This window comes from Melospiza georgiana, chromosome 4 (assembly GCF_028018845.1).
Source record: "Melospiza georgiana isolate bMelGeo1 chromosome 4, bMelGeo1.pri, whole genome shotgun sequence".
Classification (NCBI taxonomy): Eukaryota; Metazoa; Chordata; class Aves; order Passeriformes; family Passerellidae; genus Melospiza; species Melospiza georgiana.
This window is the reverse complement of record NC_080433.1, coordinates 30319214-30334817: the sequence shown is the minus strand read 5'-3', so window position 1 is coordinate 30334817 and position 15604 is coordinate 30319214. Positions and strand designations below refer to the sequence as shown.

The 15604-nt window shown below is 48.8% G+C and overlaps 1 protein-coding gene across 2 annotated transcripts in view; it reads left to right on the top strand.

Moving 5' to 3' along the window:
* The window catches only part of CACNG2 (calcium voltage-gated channel auxiliary subunit gamma 2), a 51708-nt gene extending 36432 nt beyond the window's left edge, over positions 1 to 15276 (top strand). For both annotated transcript variants that reach the window (XM_058022036.1, XM_058022035.1), the window contains 3 exons: positions 10367 to 10450; positions 14121 to 14261; positions 14684 to 15276. In XM_058022036.1, the coding sequence (XP_057878019.1) occupies positions 10367 to 10450; positions 14121 to 14261; positions 14684 to 15219 (761 nt within the window). In that variant the 3' untranslated portion in view covers positions 15220 to 15276. The remainder of the gene's footprint in view (positions 1 to 10366; positions 10451 to 14120; positions 14262 to 14683) is intronic.
* Positions 15277 to 15604: the final 328 nt, after the last annotated feature.

The following is a 15604-nucleotide window of genomic DNA, read 5'->3' as shown; positions in this document are numbered from 1 at the left end:
CTCCTCCACAGAGCTCCGCGCCGCGGGACCTCTGTCAGCGCCGCGTGAAGGGCCTTGGGCTCCCTGGGGCAAAAAAAAGCTAAAGAAAGTCCAGCCCTTCCCTTGTTCTGTTTCCTCACCTGAAATAGACTTCACAATCATCTCCTGGGCTGGAATGGCTAGAACAGGTTGGCAATTTCCAGTGGAGCCACTCGCTCCAACTCAGGCAACAGCAAATGGACCCCCAGTTCTCATCTAGGGGGGTCGCATCTCTCACCTTTAAAGAAAGTGGTGCCTACCTTCTCCATCGTTTTCCCAGAGGAAGGGAGGGCAATGAAATTAAAAGTCCTGAAGACCACTGAGCAGGATTGCAATTTTCCATGAGAGGCAAGCTGAGGAATTCCCACACACTGTTATTCCCCAAAATTTTTACTGCTGGGTGTCAATTCTGCTAGAGATTTCACAATTCCTACTGCAGGCTGATGATGTTGTGTGGGAGAACACAGGAGACTTGCTGAGACTGCCAAATTGCTAAACATGTGTGATGGTGGGCTGTCCCTTCCTCCATGTGTCTGAGCCTCGGAGGGGAAGGGGGAGGAGAGCTTAAGTGCCACAGAAGAGGGAGGATGGATTAAAAGCTGCCTCTGTCGTTGACTTGTTCCATTCTTTGGCTTATTTCCCTGGGGTTCTTGGGTATTTTTGTTATTAATAACTAATAATAATTTCTATATAGCGCTTTGCATTCTGAAGGACCCTAAAGCACACCACATACTTCATAAGCTAATTAACAGCTGAGAGCCTAATTCCTCTCTTGGTTGTGGCCCTAAATGCTGAAGGAGCAGCTCAGAGTCACACTAGATTTACACCAGTTTAACTGAGGACAGTGTCTCCCTATAGATCCAGCTGGATATGTCAGAGACAAATGCAATGTGGAGCTGGAGATGAAAGATTTGAAGTGCCTTTTCTCCTCCTTCATAATTTAAAAATGACTAAGGAAATTGCATTCAAAAAGCCTTGTGAACACAGCATTACAATTGCAAGATTCAAGATTTGGAGTTTGGGAATAGCTAAGCCCTGGTTCCTGCTGAGTTAGGGGCTCAGCTCATAACTGTACCAAGGCATGCGCAGCTTGTGGCTCATCCCAGGCTGTGCAGGACACTTTTCACAGTGTAAGCAGGGCTGGTTTGCCCTCTCTTCTTGCCTATAAATCCATGTCTGTGCACAGTTACTTCCAGTGACCACTAGAGTTACAGTCTCATCACTGATCCAAAACATGACCTACTGTACAAGGTGAGCCTGGCTTTGTCCTCTTATGCACACTCATAGATCAGCAACACAGTTACATCTGAGCAGAAAAATGCAACACAATAGGGTGAACTAAATCAGAAATTTTCTAGCCCATGGTTTTCCTTTACATACTTCTGGGGAAAGATTAATCCACTTGAGCTCCGGATCTTTGAGTTCAAATTCGAGATGGTTCAGTCCTTATGCCCTCATCCAGCTAGGATGTTGTTTACATGCTCTAATTTCTGAGAGTTTGATGTTATAACTCTATATGCAAAAACTGTCCTAGTTACAATATTGTTGCTGTGATAGGGAAAAGAAAAAAAAAAAAAAGAAAAAGAAAAAGAAAACAGAAGAACCAGCTCTTAATGCTTCCTCCATCCCATTCACCCCTTTCCATGCAGGTTTACATTACTGCCTTCCTTCCTGTCACATCTGGATGTGCAGCCGTGGATTGGGATTGCCTGTGGTAGCTATGGAGCATCTCCTCTCCTCCCACACCTTATGCACATCACTTCTCTCTCACTGCAGATAATTGCATCACCCTTCCTGTCACTCGACTCACAGTTGTAGTGTCACATTTGACTCATTAAACACACATACACACACATATAAATGGTTTTGCTACAAATTGATAGATTTTTTCTAAATAATCTATAATTTCTTGATTTCTTTTACTTGCCCTTCCTGTTTTGCTTGGACTTTTCTCCATGTCCTGATCAACTTCTGCTTTTATTTCTTTATCCTCCACCACAGCAGGTGCAGCACTTATGTTCTTCAAATTTGAAACCCAACATCATGCTACAACATCTGAGCACAACTAATTACAAACATTTTTCTCAATTCTATTTCTGGTTCCCAGCTCATTTCAAATCTAGTTCTGTCTCTTCTTGCAAGGCAAAGGCAGTACTTCTACTAACTCAGCTAATATACCTTGAAAACTGTTATGGGGCTTGTTAGCCAGAAGGTTCATATATTTTTTCCTTCCTAGAGTGACACTAGTCACTCTAACAGCAGTAGAAATAGTTTCCAATCTCTTTGTTGAGGAACCAGAGATATTGTTCATGCTTTACTCATTTGTTGAATCACACAGGCAAATATCACTATTTGAATAATGATATTTGAGAACTAAATTATTTCATTGACATATAAATGAAATCAGGCATTTGTTACATATGTATATGTAAAATTATTTTCAATGTCAGTGCTGAAGGCAAATGTGAGAAATATAACATTAGGAGAAGCACAGTTATCCACAGCTTTCAATGATTCAGACGAGCCAAATACATTTTTGTGTTAAGTACTATTTTCAGGGAAAATTCAGTCCAGGTTCGATTCTGGCAAAGTCTAGGAAACAGAGGCATTTGTTTACCATGGGAGACATTTGTACTGGGTGTCTGTAAAAAAGGATTTTTTGAATGATTTTTATTACTGCTGTGTTGAGATTTTTCCTTTGTGACTTGGACAGATTTGTAGCAGACCCTGAAATGCAGTCACCTGCAATATTTCAGTTTGTAAAGCTCAAACATGCTGGATTTGTGTTTGCACCAAAACGCATTCAAGAGCCTTTGCCCAGTTTTCCCAGCCAATCTCACTTCTCCGCCTGTGACAAAGCACAGGAAATTTCAAGCCACAGCAAGGATATTTTTGAAAGTTACAACCCTGTAAAAAGAGAGTGTTTATAAATGGAAATCTTCATATAATCTTAATAATAGGTTTTGCTACCACTGCATCTCCACCCACGTACATGGAATAGCTGTAGCCAGCTCTGAGGCACAGTCTATGGGCTACTCAGCAGCATGCAGCAGCAGCACTGAGCAGGGTGGGAAAGAGGGGAGGCTGCCACCTCCAAGGAAAAATGCAAGGCAGTTCCAGGCTGAGAGCACTGCAGAGTCCAGCCCTAGCACAGCGTGGGCCCCCTTGGCTGCTGCAGCAGAGCTCTGCAAGGCACCATGCGGGCAATGCCAGGGTGGGACGAGCTCTCCTGCGCTCCCACACTGCTGAGGCTCTGCAGGAGGGACTTGAGTCACCTCCAGCAGCACATGTGGTTGTCACACTGAAAGGGTGGTTAAGTGTTCGAAAGGGCTGCCCAGGGAAGTGATGGAGTCACCATCCTTGGAAGACTTCATTCAACAACTGGGCATGGCACTTAGTGCTTTGGTTAAGTTGGCACGATGGTGATCAGTCAAAGGATGGACTCGATGATCTTGGACATCTTTTCCAACTTAAATGATTCTGTGATTCTTCTGTCAAGAGCTCCCTCTCCTTTGCCAGGTGATTGTCAGGGATGGTTGCAGAGAGTAAGTGAGGAGAAGAGCTGAAAAAGGCAGAACAGGAGCCTGGTATTGTTTTGAATGGGACTAATCTCCCTGGTGCTTGATACTGGCAGTTCCCTATACCCTTCTCCTTCCGTCTCATCATCTCTTCCTCAATGCTACCCCTATACTGGCTTCTCCCACTTATTTCTCCCTTCTCTGTCTGCTTTTCTTTCCCTATTTATCAGCCATCTCCTGAATAAATTAATCTCCTCAGAACCAGTATGTTTTAGGCTGTTTTACTGCTGTAGCTTTGGTCATTGCTAATGTGCTGTGATACACCTCTTCCTCCATGCTCATCAAGGCAGCAGTGGTCTGTAAGACAGTGTTTGTAACATTTTTACTGCAACTCCCTTTATCATCTGATCCTTGGCAACAGCTGTAATAAACATGATTATTAATAATAAGATGAGGAGAGCTGGTATAATGGTTCTACCTCACAGGCAGGGGCAGATATGTTTTCATAACTATAAGATCAATTTCTATTTTGCACCAGTTCTTTTACAGGCTTCTTCAGCACAATATCTGAATGAATTCCATTGGCACATTAAGTGATGGAGCTTGATATCAGTCACATGTGGTTTGTTCTTTTATCCTCTCCCCAGGGAGAGAATTATGTATGCCACGTACTGGTTATGTTGCTAGGGTTTTGTTTGGGATTTTTAACATATGCATTGCTGCGTGTTTGCGTTGAAGAAGACCACAACAAAGCAGGTGCATTGGATTTGGAAAGGAAGGTGGCAAGATTTTTGATGGCCTGTAGTTCCCATGGAGTCTGTGTTATTGTCCCAGGGTCAACTCCTCAGACCACATTTACTGCCCCACTGACCTTCACCTTGTGGTGGAAAATCCCTTTGTTCCTAATGACAGCTGAGCATTCTTCACTCTTAAAATTACCCAACCGGGTCAAAAGGTATTAGCCTAGCACAGCATCCCCTGCCACTGTGCAGGGCCAGAGCTGCAAGAGCAGCACCTGCTTCAGCCCCAGAATGACCATCCCTTGTGCTCTGTGTGCTGGTTTAGCCCTTCACCCTGTAACCTTCATACTGAGGCAGGTGAAAAGATGGCCTAATTTCTGTAAGGTGCTATCTATGGAGAGATCCCCAGAGAGAGCCCTTTTGAAGGGCCAGTCTTTCTTCTGGGAGCGTCAGGACAGCTGGGTAAAAGCAGATGCCCACAAGCACTGTCTGTGTTCCCTGCCACCGCACTTTTCATCAGCTCCAAATCCCCCAAAATTATGTGTGCTCTCAAGTGCTTCATTCTTGGAAGGGAGGAGAGCAATCAAAATGCCTTCAAAAGGCTTTTCCTGTGCTCTTTGTCACTTCATGAAACCTCACTCCTTCCTCTTGCAGTCATGTCAGGTTGGGCATTAACAACTCAGTGTCACCGGTGTCAATTTTTGACAGGGATGGCAGACCTCTTCTCCTGGCTTGGAAGCCTTTTGTGCATAAGAAAGGCATGCCAGCAGTTTGCCATGTAGCTGTGGAATTTGTCTCCATAGCCCAGAGGCTGGCTCTGAGCCCCACTTCACCACCTGGTACCAAAGGGACACTGCTCAGAAACAGAATCCTGGAGCAGAATCGTTTGTGTTTGTGTCTCACTACCTGCCTGTCCTGTGCCATTTCTCATATCTCTTTCATGGGCAGATAGCAAACAGTTTAATCTGCACCAAAGTTTACTCCTAGGGCAGGCAGCACAAGTTGGAACTGCCGAGAACTGTCATGTTTGCACAGCCTTCATGCACAGAAGGTCACATCAAAAATGAGCATGTCACATTTGAATTAGATGGTGGGAAGAATTATCTGGCCCAAATGATCCAGTGTCTGATCACTTTCATATTTTTAATACAAATATCCTCAGCCTACTCTCCTGAGGCAGGTAAACACATTATTCCCATTTTGAGTGAAAGAAGAGGTGGGTAGGGGAGGGTAAGTGGCTTGCCTAATATGATATGGGGAGTGTGTGACAAAAAGTGATACTGAATCCTTGGCCAACACCAAACCATCTTTCTCAGCTTTTAGAGACAACAGCTATATCCAGTCCCCTTTATTTATTTCTCTAGAAGCCATCATGCCAAAACCTCTGCTAAATTAGAGAGTGAGACTGAAGGAAAGCTTTCAGTGGATTGCTTTTCTCCATAAATGGAAATATCACAAATCATTCTGGGAAAACAGGTCTTTCTGTTCTCATCCCTCTTTGTCTGCTTCTCTCCTTTTGGATGTCTTTTCCTCTGCTTCTGGCTCACAGTTTTCAGATGTATGGTCCTGACCATTTAAAAGTGTTCCTACCTCGCAGGAAGGGAGTAGCTTTTCATTCTTTGGAACTTACTATTTTGCAATGGATTGCACTCTGCAGGCAAGCAAGACTTCTGAAAGAGAGAGGGCTGCACAAAGCGGCACAAAAATAAACTGTATCACCAACAATACGGAGCCAGGTTCTCATCGGGGGTAGCTCAGTCTGAGTACTGCTGCAGCAGGCCTGGTGGCTGCCAGCTGTCCTGAATAGACAGCTTATACCCAAACAATGATCCTGCCACACTGGAGGAGGTCTCTCTCACAGATGAACACACAGTTGATGCTGAATTTCATCTTAGACATTTAGCCATTTAGTCTCTTTTGGCAGTATGAGAGATTGCTCTTAATGACCCAACTGGGCAACTTCTGTCCTTGGCCAGGCATGGGAGGGGTGCCTACTGCACCAGTCCTGGCTCTTCCAAACTGCATTTTCCAAAGCTGGGATGGGCAACAAGCAAATGATGGTAGTCTTGCTTAACGACTCCCAGTAACACACAAGGCATGTGGAGACTGCTCCATGCTTTTCTATGGACTTGGGCATGTGCAGCCTTCCTTTCCTGAGACAGGCTGATGCTCATCCCCACCTTCTTTGCAGCCTGCACACCCCAAAGCAGGCTGTTGGAAGGATGGCCACACTGATACTGCAGAGAGAGGGAGGTGGCTGCATGAATGAGAGGGACTGAGAAACAGGAGAAAGATCTGATGGGTCAACATGAGCAAGGATGAGGAAAGAGCCCAAACTGCACTGGGAGAGCTACTGGAGGAGGTGGAAGCATGTGGCTTAAGTGTCTCAGAGACGTGTGTGGGAGAAGACAGAGATACGTCCCACGTTTCAAAGTTCACAGCATGAAATATCTTGAGTTGGGAAGAATGTGAAGGGCCAAGGGACTCAAGCAGAGAGGAGATGTGGTTCTTGCTTCCTTGGGGGGGGTTCCCAGAGCCATATAATGATTTGATCTTGCTCAGGCATTCAGGAGTTTTAACTGTAGGGTGGCACAGGGCTCTCACCATCCCTGGCTCCGCAGACCACACGTGCAGCACAAGGAAAGGCTGTTGTGTCAGACCTCAGCAGCACTGCTGAGCTGCTCCATCCCCCCTCCGTGCTTCCACCAGCACAGGTGCCAGGGAAGCTGCTGTACCATCTCAGCAGGCCACAGATGTCCGTCAGAGAATTGCCGAGTGACCTTGGCACGAGGAGTGATGTCGAGGCCTTCCCCACACCGAGCGGGTTCCTGAACCGCTGCCATCCATCACTCACTCACTCTGTGCACTTTGGGAGCCGCTGGCACAGCACACCCACACCGTGCCCTGTTTAACACGTCCCCGTACGGCACCAGGCAGAGGAGCGCTGTCACCCCCATTTTACAGGGTGGGACTCTGAGGCAGAGAGAAGTGGTTTTAACAGCACGCCTGTGGCAGAGCAAAAACTGAATCTTGTTCTCTTATGTTCCCAGTTAGCGCATTAATGACCTAAATTCTGCATCCTTTCCCCATCCATCGCCCAGAGGAGCTAGGAGGCATTGGAGGAGCGGGTGTGGTAGCACAGGCAAACAGTCAGCATCCAAACCCACAGCACTCTGTGCTGAGCACAGACAAAGCAGGGGCTAAAGTGGCACCAACACTGCCCTCATGAACCCCAGTAGGGTTGATCCAGGGAGGGGAATCAACCTGGCACAGCATACGAGCCTGTGGAGAAGGGCAGCTCCACAATGTCACAGCATTTTAAGCAAGCCAAGGCTGGACACCCCAATGGCCAAGTTCCCTGCGGAGCCAGGTCAGCAAAGCCTGTGGGACACTGAGCACCAGGAGCAGATTTTCAAAGAGCCTGCATATCCCTCAGCCTGCCTCAGCGGCTGAACCTCTAACCAGCTAGTCCCACGCAAGTCCATAGAAAAGACAGCCTGCACCAGATGCAGCATCTTCCCCAGGCAGCTCAATTCTTTACATAGGAATTAATCAGCCTCAAATTCAGCAAGAAACAGAGCGAGGGAGAGGGAGAAAAAAGGAAGCAGGGAAAGGATGTCACACAGTGAGGGGGTTTCCAGATGCACTGCGTCTTCCCTCCCTGACTGATTCCAACTGGGAGGCTCCGGCTGTGTGCCAGGAACATCACCTGGGAGGTGTATGCAGGTTCTGCCTGCTCCCCCAGCATGTACGGGCAGGAGGAACTCAGTGTTCAGGATCTGCTGGGTGAGGAACTGAAATCTGAAGCTGGAGACCTCCCCAGTGCCCCGGAGTGTGCCAGTGTTCACATGCACTGTACAGCAGTGACAGCAGCCAAAGGACCAGGACGAGGAGCTGCTCATCTGTCACAGGCAGATGGCCCCAGGCAGTCAGGGGCAAGGCAGGGACAGGACCCCCTTCATGCTGTATCTGCCTGCCTCATAGGGATTTTAGTGGGCAAGTAGCAGGGTGGAAGTGTGCCAAGGCAATTTACTTGGCAATGAAGCTTTCCTTCCAGAAGAGCCATGGCTGAGAAGCAGACACTTTTTGAACAAGGTAACTGGATTTGGGATGGGTGATTAATAACCTTTCATAACCCACAGTTTTAGTGCGGTAATAGTATGTCAGAGCTACACAGAGAGGCTTTGTTCCGACTTTCTTCTCCTATTACTTACCTCTTAATGCACACACACACTCCTCTCTGCTGTCTCCAGTCTCTTCATGCAAGCTCTTCAAATGAGTAGCTAAATGCAATAGGTACCTTGGAGGCATCAGACACAAGCCAGATGGATGCAGAAGAAGCCAAACTTGGAGGTAGACCTAAGGGAACCCACCTACCTGCCTTCCATTTACTCAGATATTTACTCAGGACTGCCTCCCAAAGCATCCCAAATGTTAATCCATCAAGGGCTGGCCTCAAGGAGAAACTCAGGGAGAATCCTTTGAGCTTGGTCCTTCTTCCGTGTGTTCACAAATACCTGAAAGTTCATTCCAATCCATCTGGGATAGACCTTCCAGGACATGACTTGGGGACCTGACATGGTGACTGCGGGTCTCAGCCTGGGTAGGTTTGGTCTGGAAGAGCTCTCTTGCTCTTCCCAGAGGCAGCAGCCTCAAGAGTGCTGGCTTCATTTTCCCCTTGCCCTCCACACCCAACTGGTCCAGAAGCTGGATTCAGGGTCAGGGTGGCAGGAGCTTACCCAGGCTGCCACAGCATTTGTCACTTTTCAGACTTGGGCTCCAAATGCTTCTGCTGAGGGACCAGTGAGCCTGAGTCCCTTTGTGGGCTGACATCTGGTGAGGAGGCCCACAGGATCACCATGCCTACCCACACACATCATGCAGACAATGTATTTCTCCTTTCTGGGCAGACTGTGTCCATCAGTTCTGTGTTAATGGCCAGTCAGTGCAAGTGTCCAGAGGGAAATGGAATGGAGGGTAGGAGAAAAAATTTGTGGGAACCCCAGGAGACATAATGAAATTGTCTTTCACATGGGCAACCCTGTACAAGAATGGACAACTTGATCATTTGGGATACTAATTAATCAGTGGTCATGGTGAAAATTATGATGTGGCTTGAGGAGTACCTCTCTGGAGTGGTACTCCTGATGTCAAGAGGAGATATGAGTGATGAAAATAAGAGCCTGGTAGACATCCCAGTTAACAGAGTACTTGGAAGATGTCACTGGCCCCTTGTTGGGATGGTCTTGTTGGTCATGGAGTGTGTGAAAAAGGGTGTCACATAACTGAAACTGGCAGAAGGCCCTCTACATACACCAGCCTGATGGAACTGTGTCCAGCCCAGCTTCCCTCACTTATGGTGGAAGATTTTCCTCCCCCAGCACCAAGGTGTTTTGCTGTTGAGCTGCAGGCACACACTTGCACCGAGCTTCTTGTAGCCTCAGTCTGTGAGAGGATACAAGAGCAGGCCTGACAAAGGTATGCAGAAACAAGCAGTCATATGGAGATATAGTAGATTAAGGACTTTTGTTCTAACACGGAACCTGAACAAAAGGATGTATCCTGCCCACAGAATTAGAGGGCAGTGAATTCACAGCTGAGAGAAAAAAATACTTTTGCAACCCACACCTAATCATCTTGCCCTGATGCCCTCACTGCTGGGGTTCAGGGAGGCCACACCAGGGGAATCACTGAGGTCCAATGCTGTAACTCAGAGTTGTACCTGTGATGCTGAGGGAGGGGACGCTGACACCTGTGCTTTGCCCAGAGCCTGGCTCCCATTCCCATCCCACCTCCCTGCAGGCAGGCAGTGCAGGAGTAACAGAGATCCTGGGGCTCTCCTCTCGGAGTGAGGTGTGCTGGGCTAGGTGGGCATCAGGCTGGAACCTGACAGCAAACCCCACATTCCTGTGCAAATACACGTGCAAGTGTGCAAGGAGAGGCCCCGGGCATTTCCCGGGCATGCACACCCGAGCGGGCATGCTGCCTGGGAGGAAGGCAGGCGGGCACAAAAGGTGACGCAGAGGGCAGCTGTTCCTGCAAGGCAGGTTTTGGTGTTCTCATTTGTTCTTTTTCTCTCTTGTTCCCTAGGGAATTTTAAAGGTCTGTGTAAGCAAATCGATCACTTCCCTGAGGATGCAGATTATGAAGCCGATACAGCAGAATATTTCCTCCGTAAGTCCGCAGGCTCTTTTTGCAATGGCTCGGGTGCCTTTTGTTTCTGAACCCAGGGTGGTGGAGACACTGGGACCTGTGAAGCTCAGTGGAAATCCCAGAGCCTCATCACCCCCTCAAAATTATTCCACTCACTTCCCAGGGGCTCTGCCCATGAAACAGTGCAAATTCGAACTCACAGACACAACCAATGGCATTTTTTTATCAGCAGCAATTAACTGTGATATAAAATCAGAGTCTTAATTCAAATCCACTGAAAAGCTGCTGATTGAGCCTAAGGTCAGACTGGCCTAGCTGGGGCAGTGTGTGTGTGTGAGTGTGCATGTCCTCCTAAAGCAGAGAAAGTTTATATTTCCTTATCTGATACTCTGGTGGCACCAGATTTAAGAAATTAGCTGGTTTTTGTCTGAGGATCTCTTATTGATGTCTTCACCTTTCCCCAAACACCGCTTCCCTACAGAGCTGACCTTTGCTGGTTTTAGTGATGGGAGCAGGCAGCAGGACAGCCAGAGCCCTTTGAAGGAAGGACCTGGTGCTCACCCAGAGCCCCTAGGAGAGGTGCTGAACCCTAGGCACAAGGCATGTCTGTAATGAGACCTAGTCTGAGCTCCAAGTCCCACCTGAGATGTGTGAGTGAAGCTCACACAGCTTTGCACAGCAGCACCCTGGCCAGCAGGACAGATCCACATCATGCATTGCCCTGCCTGGTTGCCCTCCCCAGCCAGCATTTCCACCCACCCCTCCCCAGCCAGCATTTCCACCCACCCTGGAGGCAGGTGCTTACTCTTCCTTCAGCACAGCTGAACAGGGAACACTCCTTTTAGGTCTCCACCTTGCTATCCTGCCCTCCCTCCACAAGCCCAATGTCTTTTGACATCATGAGATCTTCTCCCAACAGAAATTTGAGATAAGTGCTTTTGACCTTCCAAGGTTAATCATCAGAGGCTTCCAAAGACCGGGAGTCTTTCAGAATAGCTCCTTGTCATCCGGGTGTGCTCCAAGCCAGATGTGGAAACCCAGCCCTGCAGCAGGGATGAGAGAGATAATTTCGGATCTGTGAGGCTCATTTGTATGTGAAAAGAGAAAGATCTTATGCTGCTTCCTCTTGGATTCTCAAACAGTCCTTCATCCACTGTAAATTGTAAATAACTGAGGGAGATTGCTTCTTTCAGCTGCTTTTCTGCAGCACTGGTCTCTTAATTGCTGCATGGCCCCTGAACAGCAGAGCTAAACACAGAGGTTTGATCCGGTTTGGCACAGGGATGCCAAAGGTTTGCAGGCTGCCTCCGAGGGCAAATCAGCCTTTGCAGAGCTGCTTGGGAGCAAAGAAGCTGCTTGCAGCATCAATTGCACTTCAGAAAAAAGAGTTTGGGGAAGGGGCCAAACATCACAAGAAGGATGGGTTTGTTCCCTCAGAGAGAACAAGATCTGAAGACAAAAATTGGCCCAATGTCAGGACCTGACAGTGTCCCCAGGGTAGAGCCCTTTTTAAGAAAGAACCAGGTTCAAAGAGGGATTTGGCAAGTCAATAAAGGATGATTTGGGTCATTCCTGAGGGAGCTGAGATTTCTGCTGGCTTAGACCTCCCTGAAGAAGGACCCCACTGAACAGCTTCTTCCCAGAACTTCTGTCAAACCGGAGTCCCTGGGTGCTCTGCATGGGCAATGCCTGGCGGTGCCATCAGGAACAGCTAGGAAGTTGTTTATCTGTGTCAGAGTAGGCAATTCCCTCATGCCCCAGGGGACCAGGACAGTGATGGAGCAGGGTCCATGGCCTGGCTAGAAGGTTTTAGCCATTATTTCTGCCAACCATCCACATAAGGTGTCTTAGGATTTTTGAAATCAAATGCCTGTTATCAGAGAGGAAGCAGAAGCATCCCTGTGTTTCCTTGCTAGCAGACACAGGTGAGTTTAGGGAGCATATGCCACCAGCCCCTTTTCTTTAGGCCCCAGACTCTCGAGCCAGGAAGGCTGGGTGCTATTTTCCTCCTCTCTTGCTGGTATGGTCCTCCTGAAAGGCTGAGGAAGACTGCTGTCCTTCTCCATCACATGACACCTGCACCTTCCCATGTCAGTCAGCAACTTTGTGTTCTCCTCACAGACATGAATTTCAGAATTAAGACACAGATAAAACTGATGTAGACCAGGTTGCAGGACTGACCAAGCATCCCCCTAGAAAGCCTCTCAACAGTGGGTGTCTGCTTGACGTTTTCTTCCTGCCATTTAAGCTTCCCATCGTCAAATGCCACCTTGTTTTCCAGAAGCTATTAAGATGGTTATTACTGTTATCCTGTTCCCTGAAACACAGCCAGGCAGAGCTGGAAAGCAAGCAAGAGAGGTTTCTCCCTGCCTTCTGCATTCCCCATGCACAAGCAGTGGGCTAGGCCCCCCTCAAAGAGCTGATTGATTGTGCCTAGCAGGATCCAGAGGCCAACAGGGTCTTTGAAATGGGGTCTCTGCTCACTTAGGGAAAAGTCCTGTATTTGCTTCATTGGGTTCATTCTTGCAGGCAAGGAAGGATTAGTTTTCATCCCCCCTCCCAGATCTTTGCTCCACAAGCAGAATTGCACCAGCCCGTCTGATACCTTTCTTTATCAAGCAAGGCTTCATTTCACACTTTAACAGCTTATTTTCTCTTGTGAAGGGAGGAGAGAAGGCCTTCCTAGTTAAAAAAAAATAGGAATATTCCTAACGCAGACTCAGGCAGAGCTCTGGCTCCCACCGAGCCACCCACGAGCAGTGTGTGCGTGTGTGCCCGTGTGTGTGGGTGTGCGTACACACAGACGTGGCCTTTCACTGCAGGAACACAAGTGAGGCCCCCCAGAAGCTTTGGGGTATGCTTTGCGTGCACATACGAGCATATACGTGCATCTGTGCATCTATGCCATTGCCCTCTGCTGGCTGAGCTCTTCCCATATCGACCGATGGAGAGTGTGCGTGTGTGGGAGCTGGCACATCCAAACCATCACTGCCCTCTGGAAGCAGCCCAGTCATTTAATCACTAGGTTAAGCCCCGCATTTCAGCACACAGGGCTGGGACTGTTTCTTCTCAGTCCTCACTGCAGCTGCAGAGCAGTGCATGGCACCACGAGCTCCTTCTCAGCCCTAAAAAAAAAATCTCCTTGAGATGCTCATGTCCTTTTGGGAGGATTCGAGATTGAGCAGCTCTGCAGGAAGCATTTGGGTTGCTGTTCTTTGAAGTGCAGGCTTTAGCAGCAGAGCCCTGCAGAAGGAGAAGCTGAATGGTGCCTGTGCTCCCCCTCCAGCCCACAGTCCCCCCAAAAACAGAGGAAAAAACAGTGTGAGGGGGCACAGACAATGCAGGCAGGCTCCCAGCCCAGTCACCAGCCCACAGCCTCCTCTGCCTCGCCATGCAGAACACCAGCTTTGTGGCAGCAGCAGTGGCCGGGGCATGGGACAGTTGCTTTGGACCACTCTCTTTTTCTGACACACTTTGTTTCTCTCTCCTTCCCTCCCTCCATCCCCCAATGCCTTTATCTCTCCTTAAATTACTCCCCTACTGCACATTGCCCTCTGCCTCTCCCCTTCACCCCCACCCACTAAACGTGCTTGCGTGTCCCCCTCACTCTGGTGCCATTTCCATGCCCCTTTTTCCTCTCTCTCACACCTGTGTTGTTCTTTCTGCCCTGCCCTCCCTCTCTCCTCTGCAGGGGCTGTTAGAGCCTCTAGTATTTTCCCGATCCTGAGTGTGATTCTGCTTTTCATGGGTGGACTCTGCATTGCAGCCAGCGAGTTCTACAAAACCCGACACAACATCATCCTTAGTGCCGGCATCTTCTTCGTGTCTGCAGGTAAAGGGGTGCACAGGGCCTGATGCCTGGGGGGTGGGCTCCAGGGCTTGGGGGGCTGCCCAGCCAGGACGTTGGGGTACAGTTGCCTAGGTAGGAGCGTGCACATTTCCCAGCCCTGTTAAATCTTATTTGGGCTGAAAGCAGCATCACAAGAACGCCTCTCCATCCTGCCTGCTCACCCAGAAGAGGCAGGCAGGCAGAGGCTTTTCCTCCCGCTTGGGAGCTGACAGAGGGAGAGTTTTTCTAACATCCGACATCTCTCAGGGACCAGGAGTGTGGTCCAGGGAAGTGGCAGGCCCATGAGGAGGGTTTTGCCAAGGCAAACTGCCCATCCAGGAGGGGATTCAACCCCTCAGACCCACCACTGCCATGTGTGACCTTCTTGACATCTCCTTCTCTCTCCCCCGCCGGATGGCTTGCAGGTCTGAGTAATATAATTGGCATCATCGTATACATATCAGCCAACGCTGGAGACCCCTCCAAGAGTGACTCCAAGAAGAACAGCTACTCCTACGGCTGGTCCTTCTATTTCGGGGCCCTGTCCTTCATTATAGCCGAGATGGTGGGAGTGCTGGCTGTCCACATGTTCATAGACCGGCACAAACAGCTGCGTGCCAACGCTCGTGCCACGGACTACCTCCAGTCCTCCGCCATCACCCGCATCCCCAGCTACCGGTACCGCTATCAGAGACGCAGTCGCTCCAGCTCCCGCTCCACCGAGCCTTCACACTCCAGGGATGCCTCTCCCGTCGGGATCAAAGGGTTCAACACCCTGCCATCAACAGAGATCTCGATGTACACCCTGACCAGGGACCCGTTGAAGGCAAGCACCACCCCCACCGCCACCTACAACTCCGACAGGGATAACAGTTTCCTCCAGGTTCACAACTGTATCCAGAAAGAGAACAAGGACTCTATCCACACCAACACAGCCAACCGCCGGACCACCCCGGTATGAAGCCGTCGCCAGGAGCTGACAATGGGGCAGGAACGGGCAGGAGGAGACGGGGGTGGGCTGCAGGGTGGGGAGGGTGGAAGGGGGCAGGGGGCAGCAGGGGGGTGGGGAAGGAGGAGGTGGAAGCGCCCCTTGGTGGAGTGGGGACCTTCCCAATGCAAAAAAAAAAAAAAAAATCCACAAAAAAAACCAACAAAAGCAAACAAAAAAACTGACAAAAAAAAAAAAAAAAAACAAACAACAACAACGAAGGAACAAGCAGATAAGCAGACAAACAAGCGAGTGAACAAAAAAAACAAACAAACGAAAAGGAAACATGAGGAAAGAGACAACAGTGAAAAAATTCTTTAAAAAAAAAGCAAAAGAAAAAAGAAAAAAAAGAAAATCC